Source organism: Haliotis rufescens, unplaced genomic scaffold, assembly GCF_023055435.1.
Source record: "Haliotis rufescens isolate VD_foot unplaced genomic scaffold, xgHalRufe1.0.p SCAF_6, whole genome shotgun sequence".
NCBI classification, from domain to species: Eukaryota; Metazoa; Mollusca; class Gastropoda; order Lepetellida; family Haliotidae; genus Haliotis; species Haliotis rufescens.
This window is the reverse complement of record NW_025964334.1, coordinates 38,078,850-38,102,866: the sequence shown is the minus strand read 5'-3', so window position 1 is coordinate 38,102,866 and position 24,017 is coordinate 38,078,850. Positions and strand designations below refer to the sequence as shown.

Genomic DNA, 24,017 nt, shown 5'->3' with positions numbered 1-24,017 from the left:
GGCAATTAATTCGACAATAAAGGTTGCAAAGAAAGCACCTGCAGGGCATACAGTGGTACCTTTGTGCGTGTGTGCAGGTATACATGGTGCACCGACACAGCTGGGGGAACGGAGCCTGACCCACGGCATTGGATGCTCCAGCTCCCCATGGGACAAGTGCTGAATGTAGCAGATGGCGATGGGAAATGAACTGAACATAACCGATGGTGCTGCAGGTCACGAGGGGGAAAGTGCTGACTGTAGTCGATGGTGCTGCAGGTCACGAGGGGGAAAGTGCTGACTGTAGTCGATGGTGCTGCAGGTCACGAGGGGGAAAGTGCTGACTGTAGTCGATGGTGCTGCAGGTCACGAGGGGGAAAGTGCTGACTGTAGTCGATGGTGCTGCAGGTCACGAGGGGGAAAGTGCTGACTGTAGTCGATGGTGCTGCAGGTCACGAGGGGGAAAGTGCTGACTGTAGTCGATGGTGCTGCAGGTCACGAGGGGGAAAGTGCTGACTGTAGTCGATGGTGCTGCAGGTCACGAGGGGGAAAGTGCTGACTGTAGTCGATGGTGCTGCAGGTCACGAGGGGGAAAGTGCTGACTGTAGTCGATGGTGCTGCAGGTCACTAGGGGGAAAGTGCTGGCTGTAGTCGATGGTGCTGCAGGTCACGAGGGGGAAAGTGCTGACTGTAGTCGATGGTGCTGCAGGTCACGAGGGGGAAAGTGCTGACTGTAGTCGATGGTGCTGCAGGTCACGAGGGGGAAAGTGCTGACTGTAGTCGATGGTGCTGCAGGTCACGAGGGGGAAAGTGCTGACTGTAGTCGATGGTGCTGCAGGTCACGAGGGGGAAAGTGCTGACTGTAGTCGATGGTGCTGCAGGTCACGAGGGGGAAAGTGCTGACTGTAGTCGATGGTGCTGCAGGTCACGAGGGGGAAAGTGCTGACTGTAGTCGATGGTGCTGCAGGTCACGAGGGGGAAAGTGCTGACTATAGTCGATGGTGCTGCAGGTCACTAGGGGGAAAGTGCTGACTGTAGTCGCTGGTGCTGCAGGTCACTAGGGGAAAAGCGATGACTATAGTCGATGGTGCTGCAGGTCACTAGGGGGAAAGTGCTGACTGTAGTCGATGGTGCTGCAGGTCACTAGGGGGAAAGTGCTGACTGTAGTCGATGGTGCTGCAGGTCACTAGAGGGAAAGTGCTGACTGTAGTCGATGGTGCTGCAGGTCACGAGGGGGAAAGTGCTGACTGTAGTCGATGGTGCTGCAGGTCACGAGGGGGAAAGTGCTGACTGTAGTCGATGGTGCTGCAGGTCACGAGGGGGAAAGTGCTGACTGTAGTCGATGGTGCTGCAGGTCACTAGGGGGAAAGTGCTGACTGTAGTCGATGGTGCTGCAGGTCACGAGGGGGAAAGTGCTGACTATAGTCGATGGTGCTGCAGGTCACTAGGGGGAAAGTGCTGACTGTAGTCGCTGGTGCTGCAGGTCACTAGGGGAAAAGCGATGACTATAGTCGATGGTGCTGCAGGTCACTAGGGGGAAAGTGCTGACTGTAGTCGATGGTGCTGCAGGTCACTAGAGGGAAAGCGCTGACTGTAGTCGATGGTGCTGCAGGTCACGAGGGGGAAAGTGCTGACTGTAGTCGATGGTGCTGCAGGTCACGAGGGGGAAAGTGCTGACTGTAGTCGATGGTGCTGCAGGTCACTAGGGGGAAAGTGCTGACTATAGTCGATGGTGCTGCAGGTCACGAAGGGAAAGTGCTGACTGTAGTCGATGGTGCTGCAGGTCACTAGGGGGAAAGTTCTGACTGTAGTCGATGGTGCTGCATGTCACTAGGGGGAAAGTGCTGACTGTAGTCGATGGTGCTGCAGGTCACGAGAGGGAAAGCGCTGACTATAGTCGATGATGTTGCAGGTCACGAGGGGAAAGTGCTGACTATAGTCGATGGTGATGCAGGTCACGAGGCGGAAAGTGCTGACTATAGTCGATGATGTTGCAGGTCACGAGGGGGAAAGTGCTGACTATAGTCGATGATGCTGCAGATCACTAGAGGGAAAGCGCTGACTATAGTCGATGATGTTGCAGGTCACGAGGGGGAAAGTTCTGACTATAGTCGATGGTGCTGCAGATCACTAGAGGGAAAGTGCTGACTATAGTCGATGATGTTGCAGGTCACTACGGGAAATAAGCTGACAACAGACGATGATGCTGCAGTTCACCATTGGAAAAGCGCTGACTGTAGTTGATGGCGTGGGAGTTCCCTTGGGGAAATAAGCTGAATATAACCTAAAAGCAGCTTTAGGATCCGCGAGTCCAGTATTTTTATACCCTATGATCACATTCCTGGAACAACCACAGTTCCTTTGGGATCAGCCCCATCTGTTTACCGTTTGAACTATGGTACTGAAATAAACATGCCTCTCATAACGGTACTTTTCCCTCTGACCTCCATGACCTGAGCACGCACGACGTCCTCTGAAGATTGCAGATGAATCTGCACGCAGCATGTCAAGTCATCGGGTTATATAGGATGCATTACGTGTTTATGTGTATGATTGGTGATGTCTGTCTTTGTCAGCATCTGTTAATTACACGACATACTGCTGGAATCTATGGCGGGTAGTTGTATCATGTGAGCGCCAGTCTGAGTTAGTGAAAGCACTTGGGTGACTTCACCCGCAGTGACTGGAACGCAGGCAATTGTAGGGAGACGTGTGTAATACTACAGTCTAAGACCATGACACGCGAGCCTCGTCATGCTTTGCTCTTTTTTCGTATTCATGCCTTTCATATGTACGTTGTCTTCGGATTAATGTATTGTGCGATTAATGTCGGTTATACTGGTACATTTTGTGACTATTTGTCTGATACTGGCACATTGTGTGACGAATGTTGGTGATACTGGCACATTGTGTGACTATTTGTCTGATACTGGCACATTGTGTGGCTATTTGTCTGATACTGGCACATTGTGTGACGAATGTTGGCGATACTGGCACATCGTGTGACCATTTGTCTGATACTGGCACGTTGTGTGACTATTTGTCTGGTATTGGCACATTGTGTGACGAATGTCAGTGATACTGGCACATTGTGTGACGAATGTTGGCGATACTGGCACATTGTGTGACCATTTGTCTGATACTGGCACATTGTGTGACTATTTGTCTGGTATTGGGACATTGTGTGACTATTTGTCTGGTATTGGCACATTGTGTGACTATTTGTCTGATACTGGCACATTGTGTGACTATTTGTCTGGTATTGGCACATTGTGTGACTATTTGTCTGGTATTGGCACATTGTGTGTCTATTTGTCTGATACTGGCACATGATGTGACAAATGTTGGGGATACTGGCCCAATGGGTGAATAACGTTTGGAATACATTTTTCGTGGGAACACCTGGTATCGTCACTAATTGATCGTGATTCACGATGACACGATAATGATATAGTCGGCATCGTACAATGGATTCTGCTTTGACCAGAGATTTCTTATGCATGTGGAAAGGGTTTCGTCGCTTTTAGTTTGTGTTTTTCATGGATAGGGTTGTGCACGTTGTCTTCGGATGAAGATTTTGTGTGTGATGAATGTTGGGGATACTGACACATCGTGTGAAGTATGTATACTATATGATATGACTGGGTATGCCATGGTGTGGCATCAGTAACAAATGCACATACAGGATGTAACTATGGTATCATGATTTGAAATGACGAGTGAGTGAGTGAGTCACCTTTTTTCAGCCATATAGCGACGATAACATGACGAAACTTTTAAAAAACAATACTGCAACCACAGACCATATGGTCTCTGCTGCAGCTACTGAATATGGCGACAACGATGAAAAGCAGCCACACGAAATAAACCTACGTTTACAAAGTGTTAAAAGGGGACTTCCACCAACTTTGTTCAAGTCCTTCAAACACCACTTTGTTTGTCTCATATGAAGTAGACTCGTCAACAGTTAATGATTAGCCTGAACAGATACAATGTCTAGGTTCAAGTGGAACATTCTTCACACGTCTCCACTGGGATGAGGCCCAGACGGGGCTGCAACCTACCTGTTGAACTGTCCGTTAAGATAAATCTACCAGCGTCCCAAACACAGTCACAGCCTATTAACAAAAACGGAAATACACCAACCAACAATGAACACAAACTAAATCCACCTTTCAAAGAACGCAGGACAATACACCTCAAGGCGTAGACTTGCAAATCCTCCAAGGCAACGTTGTATAATTTAAGTCATAATTCCTAGATTATATAAATACAATGAACAAAATGTCCCTTTAAAAGACTGGCATCCTATACTGTCCGCTTATCTGAACTTGCCACTTATAAGGATAGAATTACTGTACATCCATGGACTTATCAATCAGTACAGACTTGGATCAAGGCTATTTAAGACGTACCACCCTTTTTGAAATCCTACTTCGTACTTAACACGCCTATAAGATACTTGAATTTCCAAATTGCAATGGAGGTTGGTCCGTGTGTTTTACAGCTATCAGCAGTGTTACTGTCTGCCCGTACAGACCCACGGGGACGTGGACCCCCACGAGCTCTGGGCAGGGCATGCGTACCTTCTTTGAAGTAGTCTAAATATTATTGATCCACGGGTACTGATTGCTCCGTTTATTTACATTGTGTTTATACATTTTGATTACGCGATGTGCCCATGACGCAAATGAAATAAGATGTAATCTACATCACATTTATAGTTTAGACAGCTAGCATTGTGGTTAAAGCGGTGGTTCTTCATGCCGAAGAACCGGTTCGATTCTCATCATGGGTATAAGCTGTTGCTATGTTGATAGCCAAAGGTCCGCTTGAGATATCTCTTAATACAGTACTGATCCACGCCACCGAAAACCTAAGTGCTTTGAGCACTCATTTCCTAGCTCCGAACACTGATATTTCGTTCATTACAGAGACGTCTGGTCCTTCCCTGACCCCGGAGAATAAATTTAAAATGGAATCCAATGCAAGTCTAGAATGATTTGGCAAAATTAAGTTCTGGGCTTCATTTGGATTTTATTTTGGATTTTGTAGGTGTATATAGTTTAAAATAAAATTACTTTATTTCTGTACCAAAAGGTTATTCTAAAAGACTTCACGATTTCTAGAGTAGCGACCGCCTCCGTGGTCTAGTGGATAGAGCCTCTGCTTAGAGAGCAGAAGGTTGTGGGTTCGATCCCCGGGCGCGTCATACCAAAAGACGTTAAAAGATGGTACTTACCCTACCGAGCGATCGGTATTAAGATGTTATAACAAGGACTGGTCGGCTCGGAGACAGTATACTGTGTCTGAGTGGGGTATTCATGTTAAACTGCGGCATGGTATCTCAGTGGGCTAGAACTATAAAATCTAGCAATATAAGTGCCATAATCTTGAACGCGACGTTAAACCGCATTTCTCCTCACCTCTCTATAGAGTAGCAAGTGGCCCATCAGTATCTGCTGAAATAAAGCCAATCTCAGACTGGTTTCAGGCTGTATTTGAGCTGCGACCTATCATGTGCAGAGGCCTATATTTGGAATCTGTGTTCAGCCGATAGTCAATGTGCAACTGCTTTATAATTATGCAAAATTATGCATAACATCACAGTAACAGAGGTAATATACTGCCGGGCAAAAGAAAGAATACACCTATGTTTGATTGTGGCTAAAAGTGAAACAAACAAGAAATGGTTATTCGATGTTGATGTATTTCATATGCGTATCATAGTTGTGTTAGGAACCTAAAGTTGGCGGTGTTTCGGCGATTGTTTTCAGCCTTCGCGTTTTGATAACGTTTGTAATTGTTTAGTCTTATCCAAGTTTAAAGTGCATACTTTCTTTTGCCCGACAGTGTATTCCCCATATCATGAAATAAGTACAAACGTAACTCACAAACCTGGACTTCAATTTGAAACGCCGAATTTTCCTTCTTGAACTTATTTATGGATATCATTAAACTTGTGAAATAAACAGCGCACTCAACCCCCACACACAAAAACAGAGTCGTGTTTTGCTATGTCTATTAAAACCGCTCCTACAGGGACAAACACACTTAAAGTTTACTGAAATGTGTAAAAACAAAGATAAATGTTTTAAGATGAAAGGTCCTTTCACAATCAGTTAGACACCATTTAATACAAGTTCTTCAAAAGCTCCTTTATATGCTTTGCAAATACAAACTTGTTGTTGATACACTTTGATACAACATAAGTCAAGTTTTTTATCCAGTAAGGTGCTGGGGATGGAGAACTGCGGCCATGTGTGTGCAGCGCTGCTTGATGCAGGAATAAATATTGCCACGTCGGAATGAGTTTACGTTGAGAGGATTTAACGGCTGCAGCGAGGTGCACACTTTCTCCATGTTTGTTGTCGTTTCACCCGCAGCAGCCCATCTGACACACCACATCCGGGAACTAAGCATCCTGCTTGCTGCTGCAGAGGGAGGGGGTAGTGGTGATGGACCAGACTTCATCTCCAGGGCAGTACTTGGTGTTTACTTCAAGATTCACTATTTTATCTCTCGCCCAACAGAAGGTTGTTTTCTAAAGCACATGTAGTGACATTTCACTCTCTATGTTTGATTATTTTTTTTACTATCACATCTCGATAGTTTTTGTCACAAAAACTCAGCAAAATAATTTCCCAGGCAAGTTAGTGTTCGTGAGACGCCTAGACATAAAAATAGTGCCTCGGCACTGTAGCTCACCTGGATATGTAGCAAACAGATTTGAATGTCAACAAAGACAGACGCTTGACAAAAGCTGGTGTTGGCAATGATAGATAAATAGGTTTTGCATCAATACTGAGGTCTATGAACTGACACTAGAATTTAATATATGAACCAAATATGGCGTCATCACAAGGTGAAACACACACACCAAAGTTCAGCTCCCTCAGACTGGTACTTGCAGAAGATAAAATGTTTACAGGGCCAAATTATGCTTTGTCAAAACAATGTCAAGATTTTACATTTTGTAAATAAAAACGGGACATACGTGTTGAATTCTACACCAGTCAGCATCATTAGATTTAGTAATTAAAAGATAAATGGTTGAATAACGGCCATAAAAAAGTTTCAATGTTTAGTTAAACAGGTAAAATCAAGGTAAATTCTTTTTTAAAATCGCAAAAAGAACCCGGAACATACATGTCTGTTGAGATCCACTACAGCAGGGGTACCAGCTTTCATAACATTGGAACTTTGTCAATACGGGTGCCGTCAGATTCGACCCTCGGGAACAGGGTGTCGTCATTTATGGGAACAAGTTTTAGTTTCATTGATCTCACGATTGCTATCACGATTTTGTGAATTTTACAATATGGCCAGTAGCAGCCATATTTGAATTTCGATTAGGATGCCTTGCACAGACTTGGTACAACATAAGGTTCATCTCACCCACCGTGTTGCAGGCCTCTGGTCGGTTAAGCTTTTATATTTTTGTATTTGCAAAAAGTCACTGATGGCTAACTGGCGGCCATATCGTAATTCAATTTGGATTCCTTGAACAATCTTGAGCTCCCTTAAAGTAACAAACATTCATACACCATTGCAGCTGAATCCATCACACCATTCAGGACAAGGTGTAAAGTGTTTGGATAACATTCTTGGGCAGCTACCTCGTGACAGTAATGATTGATCACCATATACAAAGCTGTCTACTGTGGGTTTTAAAAAAATTCTTTCTGAAAACCTCTCTGGTAAAAAAAAGGATAAACTGGTGAAAATACGATCAAAGTCGTGATTGAATGTCGTTGAATGGCGTTCTGCTAATAGTTGATCTGGCAATAATAAGTAACGATTCATCAGCTACTTAAGTTTTTCGTTTTTGTTTGTTTGTTTGTTGTTTAACAATATTCCAGCTATATGATGTCTGTAAATAAACGAGTCTAGGTCAGACAATCCAGTGATTGACATCTTGAGCAGCGATCTACGCTTTTGGGATACGAAGACATGCATCAACCATCGACCTAGCCTTGACCACCCGATCCCGCTATAGTCGTCTCTTTCGACAAGAAGGGGCTGCTGAAGACCGATTCTATCCGGATCGCAACGATTCGCGCTGCTATGTGCGTGAGCATATCAGCAGGGTCTCGTCAGTGGGTGGCCGCCCCTGGGGCCTAGTGGTAGAGTGTCCGGAAGGCCCGGGGTTCAATCCCCGCGTCATACGAAAAAAACAAAAAGGTTCCACCCAAAAAGATGGTACTTGGTGTTACCCTGCGCTAGGCATTTAGGGGGCTAAAACAAGGACTGGTTGGCTCGGAGTCAGTATACTGTGTCGGAGTGGGGTATTCATGTTAAACCGCGGCATATGGTATCTCAGTGGGCTTAGCATATACAATTGGACTAGTAAAAGCAAACACACACACACACACACACACACACACACACACACACACACACACACATGCACGTTGCTATATAAGTATATACGCGAGATAATCCTGTACGCGACGTTAAACCCCATTTCTCCTCACCTCACCTCACCCCACCTCACCTCACCTCACCCCACCTCACCTCACCTCACCCCACCTCACCTCACCTCGCCTCACCTGTGTTCTTACCACACCTACGCGATCTTTTCTAAATCGACATACCGAAGGGGCGTCATCAGTGGCAATCCCTCATCAATTCCCACAATGAGAAAGATCATTTAGTTATACATAATCACGATAAGGGCCATACCTTTCAACCCAACAGCCCTCATTGAGCATTATATCTGATTAACATTCACAGGTTAACAATACGGATGCAAAAAAGGCAATTGCCAGTGACATAACAGTGCAGTGACGGGTCGGCTTATAGCGAGGTGTCGCAATCCAACCTAATTTGCATAACAATTTGCATAATTTGAGGAGCAGTTTGACGTATGATATTTTGCGTGTACCGGAAATATATAAATCAAAAGTGAAATACATGGGGCACAAAAATAATAATCAGCATAAGTGCATTACAGTGTCACACCATGCAACAAACTTTGAAAAAAATCATCTATGGCAGGGATGTAGACGCTAAGCCTATTGGGTCTCACACCAGCTGCCAACGCAAAGAATATTTGTTTGTTTGCTGTTTAACGCAGCACTCAGCAATATTCAAGCTATATGACGGCGGATTGTAAATAATCGAATCTAGACCAGAGAACCCAGTGGTTGATATCATGAGCATCGATCTACGCAATTGGGATACGATGACATGCATGAATCAAGTTTGTGACAAAGATACGAAATGTTTGATGGATGTTGATGTGTAAGTATGGTTTTACGCCCCTTTCAGCAATATTCAAACAATGTGACGGCGCGGGACAGGAATAGACTTCACACTTTGTACACCAGAAACATATTACGTTAATTGACGTATTATGTTAATGTGCGGAATCGAACCCTGATCTTTTAATCTATGGGATAAGATTGTCGTTTTTCACTTAAAACACTATATTTTACGCGTTCAGTTTCGGGTTCTCTCCCCCCTTGATTAACGGGGGCACGGGTGGTCCAGTCGTCTAAGGGGGCACGGGTGGTCCAGTCGTCTAAGGGGGCACGGGTGGCCCAGTCGTCTAAGGCGCCGCGATTCGCTGTGCAGAGTTGCGTCCTTTGGCTCGCCAGAAACCTATGATTGCGGGTTCGCTTCGATTATGTTTCTAGGTCTGTCAGCACAATACCCGTGCTCGTGGGTTTCACCGAAGTGGTAAACGTCTGAGACCTGCATCACTTCGGGCTTTCCTCCCACATTAAGCGGGCACGCCGCGATATAACTGGAATACTGTTAAAAGCGGCGTTAAACCCAACTCACTCACTCCTTGATTAACATTGGTTAACGCAGCTTGAGTCTTGTCAATCCTGGGTGCCAGAAACTTGCCATAGGTTGCCTTGTACCCAGGTATCCCCCGTCACAACTCATCCTAAAATATGACGTGGTTCCAATACTGAGTGAATGATTCAGGTTTTACGCCGTTTTTAGCAATATTCCAGCAATATCACAACAGGGGGCACTAGAAATGGACTGGTCCAATAATAAGAGTTCTCATGACTGTGAACATTCGTACATTTCAGATTGAACACACGAATACCCGTTATCGGCAACCTACATCATGACATACTTAACTCCTAAACAGCCTTGAACTACAAACGAGAGAGGAGGCTAATGACCCTTGTTGCGAAACGCAACCTTGGAGGCTAACGTTTCATCACAATGTGTTCATTCAACAGATGTGATGCTCGTGTTCCACGTGCTTCCCGTGCGAGACATCTGCACGAGGTGTCACGTGCTTGAATGTCTGCTGAACCAATAACAGTGACACTTGTGTTTTTAAACTTCAAAGATGCGAAGCCGTCGGTTGGCTAGTGTTTATTACTTAACAAATGTGTTTAGTCTCGTAATGTTCTGTAGCTCACGGTCATCATATTTCTCCACGGAATTGTTTCAACTGAATCTTAGATAATGAGATTTAGCTTATTTTCCGGATGATGGAATTTAGTCATAAATTTTAAAAGAATATTTACATTGTCACTGTGCAAGGCTGAAGATTTCGTAAAATTAATACGCAGCGCTAAAATTATCATCAAATGTCATCTGATAAACGTTATTGCCGCGACTAAAAGGAATAATTGAAGAAACACAAACTAAATACTTATTTTTGAACAAATATGATTAAATAACGAAACCTTATTATGGATATACACAATGTCATTTAGAAAGTGGTCAATTTTGTTTGTTGTTTAACGCCGCACTCAGCAATATTATAACTATATGACGGCGGTCTCTAAACAATCGAGTTTGGACCAGACAATTCGCATCATGATCCTCGATCCTCGCAATTGGATACGATGACATGCATCAACCAAGTCAGCGAGCCAGACTACTCGATCCCGTTAGTCGCCTGTTACGACAAGCAGGGCCTGAGTATGGTTTTACGCCGCTTTTAGCAATATTTCAGCAACATCAAGGCAGGGCTTCACACGTTGTACCCTTGTGTGGAATCGAACCCAGGTCTTAGGCGTTACGAGCAAAAGCTTTAACCACGAGGCTAACCCGGATCTTCACAATTCAATTCATCTGGTGTTCGACATGTTTGTCAGCGAATGTCTGCTATCTTGTATTCATCTGTATAGATATGAAAATGAACATACAAATCCCCATGGGCCAAGTGGATAACGGTGGAAGTGTTTGGGGCTACTGTGCTCTTTTACTGTTATCATTAACCCAAAGGCCAAGTTTGATCCTTTTCTGCCCCCATCCCCCATACATAATACTAATCAATACATGTCATCTACACGAGTGTCTGTTTGTTGTCTAACGCCGCACTCAGCAATATTACAGCTATATGACGGGGGGGGGATAAAATTGCCTTCCACATTAAGGCAAATTCAAAGATTAAAATAAAGTATCTGGTTTTGTTTTTTGCACCCATAGCTGAGAAAAATATCTGATCTCGATACTAAATGTCAAGCTATCAAGCTACCCTCGAAGTTGTAGTACACATGGTCGATTTATCAATCTGGAAAGCCGTATAACCCATCGCCATCAGTATTACAGCTAACTTTCCTTTATTAATATATAAATTAGATAAAAGTAACTTTTGTTTTTGAGTAGAGACAATTGCCTTTTTTCGACGCGCATTATGTCTTCAACACGTGCTGTGCACGGGGGAATCTCGTGCCATATGGAATACATCTACACTCTCTGGGACAAGTTTCGCAATAATATCAAAGTAAATAAATTATGTTCTTTCGTTACAGTGACACAGACTGAGTTATACTTGCAACCTTGAATTCGCAAGAACACGCACAAATTTGACCGACAAATAGCAACTTATATTTGATCCGGACTGTACCGGTCACAAGGCATCCTGGGATCATCTGTTCTGGCAGCTGTGACGACAGCTGCAGATGGGTACAGTCTAGATACCACTGCCCGCGTATCTCTGTGTGAACAGCTCTCACATAATATCCTCAAGTGTGAAAAGGTGGCACATATCTTTCAGTGTCTTGTGTTGTTTTTAGCAGAAGAAAATGTGACGGCAGAGATGAGGCTTCGATAGTTGAATGAATGGATGCCATGATAGGCCTAAACTACGCAGAACGCCAACTTCCTATCAACACTTTTCATTTAGCGTCAGGCTGTATTTGTGGATCTATAAATACTTGGTAATTCTTGCGAATACACGAACAGACTTTTTGGACAAGTATTGTGAAAACATTGATTGTGATTTGTTGCGAATACCAATTTTCCTAGATATGAAGTCAATTTCCGAGAGAGAGAAAATCATGACATTCGTAGAAAGTATTTAAATGTCGAAGTAGAAGTGTTGAAATCACACCCTCTGTAATCGGCTTCCAAAGCAAACATTTGTGGGCGTGACCAAAAGCTACCAGCGCTGCGGTGCGTGACAAAGCATCTAGGGGTGTTCAGCGGCTATGCATCCGTTATGTTTTACGCGGATTGTTGATTTTGTACGATTCTCTTGCTGAAATGGTGAACACATGTGTAGCTGGAAATGGTACAAAGTCTACAACTACCAGATCCTGTGATGTTGGCTTCAGAGTTTTCCCTCTGATCTGTCTGTCCGAGATAAATTGACCAAGCTCGTGTTGAGAAATCGACCCAAATGGCAGCCAAAAAAACTTTCGCGAGTTCGTTCTGAGTCAGTGAGTGACTGAGTATAGTTTTACGCCACTCTTACCAATATTCCAGCAATATCACGGCGGGGAACACCAAAATGGGCTTCACGCATTGTACCCATGTGCCACCCTACCGCGTACATTCAGAACCTTTCTCAGAAGACTGAAGAAGACTGTTTAGCAAGAATATGTCATCTTCCGCCGTGTCGACAATTCAAGCGTAGATGAAGCTGAAACGTTGGCCAATCACAGACCAAACAACAACATGGCATACATTGTTGCGTGTGTGAAACGACCTATGATCTTGACATTGTGAATAATTATTAGAACATTTTGTTTTGTCGATAACTAGCTTTTTTATTACTGACATTCTGTTTGGGTACCATAAGCCACCTGCTGCCCCCGGAGATCTGTCAGGGATTAATCCCCTGAATAGACAACTGAAGGCATAGTCTATGTTACTACTAATTCATGGCATATGTTGCGGACACTGTAAACGGATGAGCAGATAGAAAAGGCCCGTAACGCCATTAAAAAATCCGAGGCGAAACGTACTGACTTGGAAACTGCCAAATAAAACCGGGGAGCCCATTTAACCCCAGTGGCCGATTTTTCGTTTTGGTGAATAGGTCTTCAGCAACCCATGCGAAAGGGCGACTATGCTTGTCGCATAGGACAAAAATGAAATCAACGAGCCGTTACAGTCCAGAGCACTTATGTAGTCGGCTCTCACACGTTACCACACGGCACTGAAACTCATTCCACCCCGAGATCACCATAGAGATGCTCATGAATGCAGCTTCAATCCTCACTCACCCTAGCGTGAGTACGACAGTTCTAACCAAACATTGTTCACGAAATAACACACGTTTCGGCGTTTCCTCTCTCCATTCAAACTGCATTGCCTGCAAGTATCCATATTTCTAGCCCTTTTCCGAGATATCAACAAACACGCAACCTCCCCTAAACTGTTGAGAAAAAGTAAGCGGTTATGAAAACAGTCAAAGACATCGTGTTGTTCTATCGCAATGATGTTGTCACAACTGTCTTGAGTTGTACTGATACGTTTTCCCAATAGGCGGCGCTGTTTCATCTTTTTACTCGACACCAGATCCTCCTGCGCATGTCCTACCATACCGGAAGTGCTAAGCAACCATCTCTTGATTCGGAGACGTGCCGGTAGATACGATATCAACATCTTTGTCCTGTTTATCGAAATGACATAAGCGGTTTGGCTGTGGGACAAATATTTAGGGAGTTGCCGAGACGGTTTGTGCACATTATCATATTATGCAACAATTTCCCGACTCCACAGGTCCTGAACTGTGTAGGTAAACATCAACATTCTTTGTAAACAGTATCACGTTACGTTGCACGAAGACATGGTGATCGTCACCTGTGAAACTGTTTCTCCTAATGACTGCACATACTGATTATTTTTGTTATCCTATTTATTCATTCGGCGGCCGTTTCCTTGACACCGGTTTCTCATTTCAACATTAAGTACATCATAGCAGCTACAAAAATCAAAATGCTGAATCGAAAACATGAATACTTTCGGTTTTTGTGTTTTGTTATTTTTATTTGTTGTTTTAACGCCGCACTCAGCAATATTCCAGCTATTTGACGGCGGTCTGCAATTATTCGAGTCTGGAACACGCAATCCGGTGATTGACATCATGGCCACGATCTACGCAATCTGGTTTTCTGTTGTTGTAATTAATGGTAATTTACTTATTGTGATTCGACAATTCAGGACCCGTGAAGATCCGGGTTAGAATAAGTCTTCAGCAACCCATGCTTTCCGTAAAAGGCAACTATGCTTGTCGTAAGAGGCGACTCACGGGATCGGGTGGTCAGTCTCGCTGACTTGGTTGATGCATGTCATCGTATCCCAATTGTGATCGATGCTCATGTTGTCAATCACTGGATTGTCTGGTCAAGACTCGATTATTTACAGACCGCCGTCATATAGCTCGAATATTGTTGAGTGCGGCGTTAAACAACAAACAAACGACATTTCAGTTAACGCATAACAAGAAATAAGTTTAAGCAAGACTATATCACATTAATTTCTTTTAATGGTCATGAACGTCATGTTGAAATATCTCAAATTACCTTGGATGGGTGAAATTGACTGTTTTCGGGGTAACTTGATATGAGATAAAGCAACGCCTTTAGCAACATAATATTCCAACCATATCGCGACGGCGAGAACCTAGAACTGCCTTCACACATTGTACAACATTACGTCAAAGGATATTGGTACCCAATTTAGCAACGGAATTAAATACAAGGGCTGTGCTTCAAACTTCACTAAATGTGAGTTAATGAGGTTTAAACTGAACTTCAAAAGACGAACATGTTACACAGGATCATAAAAAAATGTTAGGATGATACTTGATACCTTTACTTTTTTTTGTAAGTATGATTTTTTTCTAACGTGTTTTTATGGATGTCTAAAGTGAAACATTGATTCAGGTTTTTAATCTTTGTAAGTTCAGGGTTGCAGATTCCCTATGAAAACAGCTTCGGTATCTTCAATAAAACATAAAAGGTCCGGTCCTAGTTTATTGTGCTGACGCTAATTCAGCACTCTCTGTGACAAAAGACAAAACACACACAAAAAACATTATGCCCCAAACTGCAATCTTATTAAAATCCGATCTTAGTTCTCGCTGCCGCTAAACAAAGATCTGAGGACATCCCATTAAGGGTCACGTCAGAACGACCTTTCATCCGACCAATCAGAGCATCGCTTACCAGATTATGAAAGTGACAGTCGGAATGTGATTTTTAATCCTGCAAACTCGAAAACTTTAACTCCGAACGATAGTTACAGGTTTAACGACTGAATCCATACAATCTAGACCATCTATTAGCCATTCCAGAATGTTCTTTTGTTCAGGTTTCAAATTTGTAATCGAGAATTTGTCAAAATATGTTTCGAAGCGTAGTCGCCAATTTGAAATTAGTGCCGTAAGCACGAGGAAGCTGCCTTCTCATTGGTCATTCCATTGGTCGGTCAAAGTTCGCGCAAGGTCGGTCGTAATGGGATGTCTTCAGATCTTTGTTTAGCGGTAGCGAGAACTAAGATCTGATTTTAATGAGATTGCCCCAAACTGCTAACTTTCTTCACAGTTTTCCCCTTTTTTTTAAATTAAGTGTAATCAGAGCCAAAATAAACCTTTATTAGGCCTAAAGTTGGTGTCTGTCTTTAACAACGTTTACACAATCATGACTAGCAAGTCATGCAACACACGTTTATGGGGATACCAAACATTTAGGTTGTGCACACTGTATGCACCAGTAACACGCCCAACTCAAATGTCTGTTCTAGCTACTAGTCAGTTTTCACAATTATCTATTCCAAGTTGCCAAGGATTAGATCCGGAGTGTCCGCGGATTCGAACCTTTTCAAAATCCCGAGACAAAGAGGCAAAGTAATGTTTAAGCCATAGGTTTCAACAGGTGGTTATTTGTTCCCGCAAAGTATCACTTTAAAGTTAGTGAGTGAGTTGTGTTTAACGCTGCTTTTAACATTATTCCAGTTATATCGTGGCGTGTCAGTTTAATGTGGGAGGAAAGCCCGAAAAGATGCAGGTCTCAGACGTTTACCACTTTGGTGAAACCAACGAGCACGGGTATGATACTGACAAACCTAGAAACATAATCGGGGCGAACCGGGATTCGAACCCAAGGGACGAATTGCGGGTCCGTATGCAACTGTGCCACCCACGCCCTCATCTTGTTTAAAACTGAGAGAATGTTCTTTTACGCAGGGGTCGACAATATTCCGGCTACGTGGCAGCATCTTGTAAATAATCGAGAATGGACCAGGAAGTGGTTAATAGCATGAGCAACGACCCAAGCTCATGCACTATGACATCATCCAAGTCTCCCATTATGACCCCTTGATTTTACTTAGTCTGCTACTGACACCTATTCTGACCGGTATGTAACCAACTGGTGTCTATATCCTATCCGCCAATAGAGCAACATTTAACGCATAACTTGAAGGTTAATAAGCACAAAGTATGACGTCACCAGTGTTGTCTTTCCAACAGAAACAACAAAAAGGGAACGCGCATGTTGTTAAGATGCGATTTCTTTCTCTCCTGGAACAATATTCTGTTGCCAGCTGATCCACTGAGATGTTGCGCGGCTATATTAGGAACCCTTGATAATAAATCTTTTCTTGTTTTATTTTCACAAACACTGATCAGTGTCAAAAGAGAACCACTTAAACAGTGTTATGCCGTCGACATTCTTCATCTTCGGGAAGTACACTGTCAGCACGACATTCCCTGTGAGGTTATTCCAGCCCATGTAGACCGCCTCCATGGTGGAAGGCCCGGGGTTCGATCACCGACCGCATCATTCCAAAAGAATTTAAAAGATGGTACTTGTTGTTACCCTGCGCTCGGCATTAGGGCCTAAAACAAGGTCTGGTCGGCTCGGAGTCAGTATACTGTGTCTGAGTGGGGTATTCATGTTAAACTGCGGCATGGTCTCTCAGTGGGCTAGCACTATATTATCGACATTAGTCCCGACAGTACAAGCAGCCACAAACTCACACACACGCGTGCATGCACGTCTTTATATAAGTGCCTTTATCTTAAACCGCATTTCATCTCACCTCTCTGGAGTAGCAAGAGCATTTCTCAGACTTGTTTCGGGCTGTATTTGAGCTGCAATGGTTTTATCATCGGCATTAGTCCGGACGAGTACAAGCAGCCAGCACTTCTTCTTCACGACCCTTGTAGTCAAGGACTGACGCGAACGTGCAATCGTATATGATACAGTTTGATCATAACGTAGGGCAAAACATGATAACTGCTTTGTGGTGCTGAAGAGAGACACTCATTACTTCATCTCGAGGATAAGCCAAGAAAAGGGATTAGTTTCAATCAAGCAAAGTCACACGTGCATACAAACATGGTCATTCGATGGTGATGTATTTGCTACAGGTATCATAGTAATGGACTTTTGCAGTGTTTCGACAGCTGTTTTCAGCCTAGTAACGTTCTAATAACGTAATCTTTTAGTGTATCCTTCCTTCCGCCCGGTAGTTTATATCATAACGGTTTGTAAATAATTGAGTGTGTGTCAGATAAACAAGGGGTTGACCAACGCCCCCACGTGAGACTGTGTTAATTAACACTAATTATGTAAGCTTTGTCAATCCAAAGGCGACAATATATATAGTAATTCCTACACCTTTAGACTATACACCATAATATTGGACGCGTGAAGATCCGGGTTAGAATAGATGTTCAGCAATCCATGCCTGCCGTAACCTTTGTTGTAAGAGGCGACTGACGGGATCGGGTGGTCAGGCATGTCACCGTATCCCAATTGCGTGGATCGACCGAGTGCTGAGTGCGGCGTTAAACAACAAACAAACAAACAAACAAACATGATACTGACCTGGCGAACCAGTGGTTGGCGGCAAGAGTAACCACCCACCATGACAAAGAATCGGTCAGGTCATACAATGTAACTACCAAGTCTACATGAGACAGCTCTTAGGACACGCATGGAACACGGAGGACATTCCTGTCACGGTGTTATTCATAGTCCTGCATCATGACTGCGTAATAGATGTATTTTATGAAAACAAATCACCAGATAATATGAAAAGAAGTATTTCCTGCTCTATTCCATAGGCCACACGGGTAGTTCGTCACGCCGAAGACCCGGGTTCGATTGGGTACAATGTGTGAAGCCCATTTCTGGTGTCCCCTGTCGTGATATTGCTGATACATTGCTAAAAGCGGCGTAAAACCAAACTCACTCACTCACTCTATGGGCAACACATGAAATCAGCACCGGGAAAAAACAATTTAGAGGAGAGATATGTATTTTGTAATAAACGATTTCATGGACTATATGTTAGTCTACCGTCTCAAAGGATCTTGTTGCTTGTCCAAAGATACACTCGTTTACATGTATGCGAACAATAATGTAACACGAATTTCCTTTCCTGGATCCTAAATGTTTAGTCTAAACACGTGCCCACCCAAATATTGACTCTAAATAGTTTGGTAATGTGAATAATTGCATTGTTTTCCGTCCGGAGTTTTCCACACGTGTACCATATTGAGACCTCGGCATTCTCAGATTGGATTACAGCACGCGTCTTGTAGCAATAAATTCACAGGCACGTGCTCGTAGGCATGGGAGATTGGAGAGGTTGTTGGAAATATGCCGGTTGGAAAAGTAAAGTTATGTAAGCCGACGACTAATATTATGTCTATTTTTACTAATTGTCAGAAAACGTGTGTTGATCTTTTTCTCTGTTAAGGCTTGTGGAAGTCTATGTGTTTGTAAAACCAATTGTAATCATAAACTTGGGTAACACAGTAGCTTTTATAGCTGCCTCAAGTGGAAATGATGGGTTTCTACAAACTATTTCTTTTCATGAAACACATATGACATTGTCAGGGACTTTGAAACCAGTTCGTTGTATCCAAAATTCACTTTTCTAGGGCATCGGGAGACTAGGGTTGCATCATAGTTCATCGATCGGTATATTAGACTTCGTTCAAACAGATACTGATTAATTTAGAGTTTCATTGTCTTCCATATCATGATTTCAACTCGTCAAATATCCTATATTCAAAGAGATCGCGCGGGGATTCCGGTTAAGAATAGTAATCTATGCTTGTCGAGGCAACAAAATAAATCGGGTGGTCAGACTCGGTGACTTGGTTGATAACATCGAATTACGTGGATTGATGCTCATGACGTCAATCACTGGAATGTCTGGTCAAGACTAGATTTTTCACAAACCGCCGACACATAGCTGGAATATTGATGAATGCGGCGTTAAACTAAAACAAATTATTCAAAGTGAATGTACATTGACGACAGAGAATTAAATTAATCGCAATAATGGATAAAGAATTAACGTTTTCTCCTTTCGCATCAAGCATGATTGTGGTACATATAGTATGTCATGTCGGAATGATTTCAAACTCTTACCTAATTCTTCATACGCCGTGTTCTCTAATCCAACTTCAGGTACAATGAGCAGGGCCACCTCCTTCCCTCCCCTCCCGAGGGGGGTCAGAACGATGTGGTTAGCGTTCTGGGCCCCACCCTGGGGTATACCCACATATAACACAACGACGCACAATACATATTTCCATATTCCAAATCCCAGGGGATGGGAATTTCTACTGTCGCGTACATCCACAAATTCACCCTGCGGTTTTCCCCGGGGGCGGGGATTGTTTGAATCCACCCTGAACACCATGTTGAAATAATTCCCTGGGGTAGATCACGATTCTGGCGGGTACATGTATTCCGTGCCTCCTTCCAGCATATCCCCACGAGTTCAGCCCGGGGGTGGGTCTGTGTCCCTGCCCTTCAGAGAGAGTGAAAGGTGTGGCCGTCACATGTCAGCGCCCGTGGCATTCTGTCAGAACAGATGGATGAAACGTATGTCAAGTATTCAAGTATTTACACATTAATTTGTCGCCATGATCAACATATCACCCCGGCTGTTCCCCCTCCCTGCTTATCTGCCGGTCGAGAGACAGACTGCTGTACCGTCGCGAAAACCACTCGCCGCAAAAGTACTACTTAGGGCGCCGTTCATTTACAACTGGGGTTGATGACGTATGAATGAATCTATGGCCTTGTCCTAAATAGAAAGCACCTATTCTAGGTATTAAAAACTCACAAAAATACAGAGCTGTATATTTCTGGTTTGGTGAGAATATTTCAAAAAGTTATTTATATGAGTTACCGATGCCTATTCTACAATAATTAATATTCTATATTTTTCTTTATTGTGTTGTGTAAGCTGTTATGCACGGGGACTGACGAACATCTGCATGTCATTTAGTCAAAGCCAGATGATAAAACTACGAAATCATAACTAAAACATTTTTTTAACTGACATATTTATTGTTAACATAAAATTTCACAGACTGGAAGCTAGTTCATGTCGGCGGTTATTGCTATGGCTAGTTCAGACAGCCGTGATACAGCTGGAATATTGCCGCCTGTGACACTTACTTCGTCTAGGTGAGTTAACGTCAAATCCACACTTGTCAGTCATACAGCATGTATAGGGTCATTTTATTAGTGAGTAAGTGAGAGACTATGGTTTTAAGCCGCTTTTAGCAGTATTACAGCAATATCACTGCAGGGGACACCAGAAATGGGCTTAACACATTGTATCCACGGGGGAATCGAACCCGGGTCTTCGGCGTAAGGAGCAAACGCTTTAACCACCAGGCTACCCCACCGCTCCAGTGATGTCAGTAGGTATGCAGTGATATCACATCAGTAGAATGCCTGGAATTCACGTGAAGCGTGTCACGTGTTGCCGGCCCGGGACCCCCATGTTCATGCCGCACCCCCAAATCATTACTCAAGATTCCCCAGGACACGACAATGAAAAGACTCGTGTATATTTCATGTAATTTCATGATTTACTGATTTCTCGCTTGTGCAGGTCGAAAAATAATTAAACTTTGTTTAACTTAGTTAATTATTATAATAAAATAATTTTAATTGGCATGAACTCGGTTGGAGCGGTCTCTTAGTTTTTAGCGTTTTTTTTTATTTGAGATTGTTTTTGACTTGCTTTTCATGTTTTATTACATTGGGGTTTTTGAGTGTGTGTGTGGTCGTAAATTCTAACTCTGTTTAAAGTGGAGGAAGTAATTAGTTCTGTCATAGAAAGCTGTAAGATGTTATAATTAGTGGCTAGAGTCCTGGTCCATCACTGATTGACCTTCGGGTCAATAAAAATACATTAGAACCACCCTTCTTCTTCTGATTGTGTCTCTTTTTTTGGAAACGAGCCTGGGTCTCCCTGTTGCCAGGAAGAGGGCGAGTAAAAACCCCTGCCGGCAAATCGGGATAACATAAACTAGCATTGACATAGACAACAGACCGAACTTTCTGGTATTACTACAAGTTCCTGTGAATGCACAGTTGCAGATCAGTTTGTTAGTTTGTTTGATGTTTTACGCTTCACTCAGCAATATTCCAGCTATATGACGGCGGTCTGTAGATAATCGAGTCAGACAATCCAGTGATTGATATCATGAGCAGCGATCCACGCAATTGGGATACAATGACATGCATCAACCAAGTCAGCGAGCCATACCACCCCATCCCGTTAGCTGCTTCTTACGACAAGCATAGTGGCTTTTCACGCCAAGCATCGGTTGCTGATGACCTATTCTACCCTGGATCTTCACGGGTCTGCAGATAAGTAATGATGCAAGTCTTATATATAACGTCAACGCATAACGAGAATAATTAGACTCGGTTATCCACCGAAACAGATTCCAATTGGCCTTAAAAGACAAAATAGAGGTGAAATTATATTAATGGATCACTGAAAATCAGTGATGACACCATGTGTTCGCGAAAGTCAAGGAGAAAAAGTGACAATCTGTTATTTGGGAACGACGGTTTGGGTGTAAGGCACGGTCATTAACAGCTCCAAATTAAGCGGAAATTAAAAAAGGGTATTTTGCCAACCCACGATGACCTTATCTTTTAACAAACAGTCATATGTTAAACAGGAACAAAAATCAAACTATTTCCCCAGAATTCGTATACTCGACTTTTACCAAAATTGAGTCCTTGCAAAAACATCAACCAGCTGTTCAATACTATTACTCAAAGTCGGGTGGGACACTTTCTGCCTACTCCAGTAGGGGATAAAATAAAAGTTCCCTTGGGTGGCATACGTCGCCTGCAGCAGACCCAGGGTTAATACACTTGTCTGCTACATGTGGGTCTTGGGTTTCAGGGTCGACCTGTGTGTAGATTTATACATCACAAACATAACAGTACGGGTCTCCGTGCATGTGTTGTCGCCCTGGTCGAGGATCGTAGGGGTATGATTACATCATCATTCATGGTATGTTGAATGCGTGCAGCAGCTCAGACAAACACCAGTCATTCATACTAATCTTTTATATGAATTTTTTCACAATGTGTACGATGTGTGACGTGCGTGAATGAACGAAAACAGGACGCGTGGCGCCTGTTGTCACAGAAATGTTTTCATTCCATTAACGGAGAATAGTTTCAGGTACAGAAGCGATCATACAGTAGGAATATGAAGTTGCGAGTACAAAACAACACTATAAGATATACTACTAAAAATGTTAAGAACCACCCGATTGTTTTCCATAACTACAATTAATCTGTCATAGGAATAGGGAAGAATCTCGTGATCCTTAACTTATTTTGAGTAGTAGATGGGCACGCAAATTGTATCGTGTGCAACGTCTCAGGCTTGTAAATTCGGGTATCGCGGCTGTTAACGGTATTCATCACTGATGCCAGGGACAGTGAGTGAGTGAGTTGGGTTCAGCGCCGCTTTTTCGAACCCGCGATTCCACGCACACAGAGGGACACACTATTGCAAATGGTCACCTGTAAACAAAAGCTACAAAACCCTTTCCATATACATAAGAAATCACTGCCAAAAGCAGTCGACCGCACAGCTCCGACTGTATCATGAGTATGTGTTTATGAATCATTATCAACTAGTGATTATACCAGGTGTTCGCGAAGCATATCCTGCCCCACCGGTGGCAGGGACTCGTTTCACAAAAACGATCTTAGTACTACGACTGACGTACGTTTATGTTGAAGGATGGAAGCTACGGTTTTTAATTCAGTTCTTGCCAGTACAGTTCAATCTTTTAGATATAATGTCGCTAACGAAAGACATTTTTAACTGAAGATCAAAGATTCTGATAAAATCAACTGATATGCATAGTTTCCTTTGCTCCATAGCTTATTATAAGGTATGTACCCACACAGTGAGACGAAACCTGCCGTTTACGGATGAGCATCGGGATAAAAGAACATAAGAAACCGTTTGAATTAAGGCCATATAACAACATGTTGTTTCTCATAGCATCAAAGAAAGACGCTAAAAACCGGCCCGACCTTCAAGTCGAAATTTGTCATGCCAAAATCCGTTTCCGCATTTTCCATTCGAAAGTTCCACCTTTTTACGTAACCCGCCCTGACCATCAGAAATCATTGTTGCATTGAAAGAAGGTTGATAAATCGAAATAAACTAAAAAATTAAATCGACCTACTTCGAAAAAAAATTTAAGTGATGAGAAACTGTGTTTTATGTGACTTTGTGCTGAGTTGACCGTGCTGCCTACATGTGACTAACTGCCCTACACAGGCCTACTTGAGGTTAAGTGGGAGGTCGTGGTTAGGTGTAATATGTCGCCTGATGACTTGCCGGTTGATGCAAAGAGTTGAACTTGCACGGAATATTACAGTATGTTACTGTGTGTCTGGTCTTCGATTCCCCATGTGGGTACAATGTGTGAAGCCCATTACCTTCGTCCCCCGTCGTGATTTGGCTGGAATATTGCTCAAAGCGGCGTAAAACTATAGTCACTCACTAACAAA

General features: G+C 43.1%; 1 protein-coding gene across 1 annotated transcript in view; it reads right to left on the bottom strand.

Moving 5' to 3' along the window:
• Positions 1-20,163, bottom strand: part of LOC124145833 — a 39,912-nt gene extending 19,749 nt beyond the window's left edge. Inside the window, exon 1 of the mRNA XM_046515780.2 lies at positions 19,584-20,163. Coding sequence (XP_046371736.2) covers positions 19,584-19,857 — 274 coding nt within the window. The 5' untranslated portion in view covers positions 19,858-20,163. The remainder of the gene's footprint in view (positions 1-19,583) is intronic.
• Between the last annotated feature and the right edge of the window lie 3,854 nt (positions 20,164-24,017).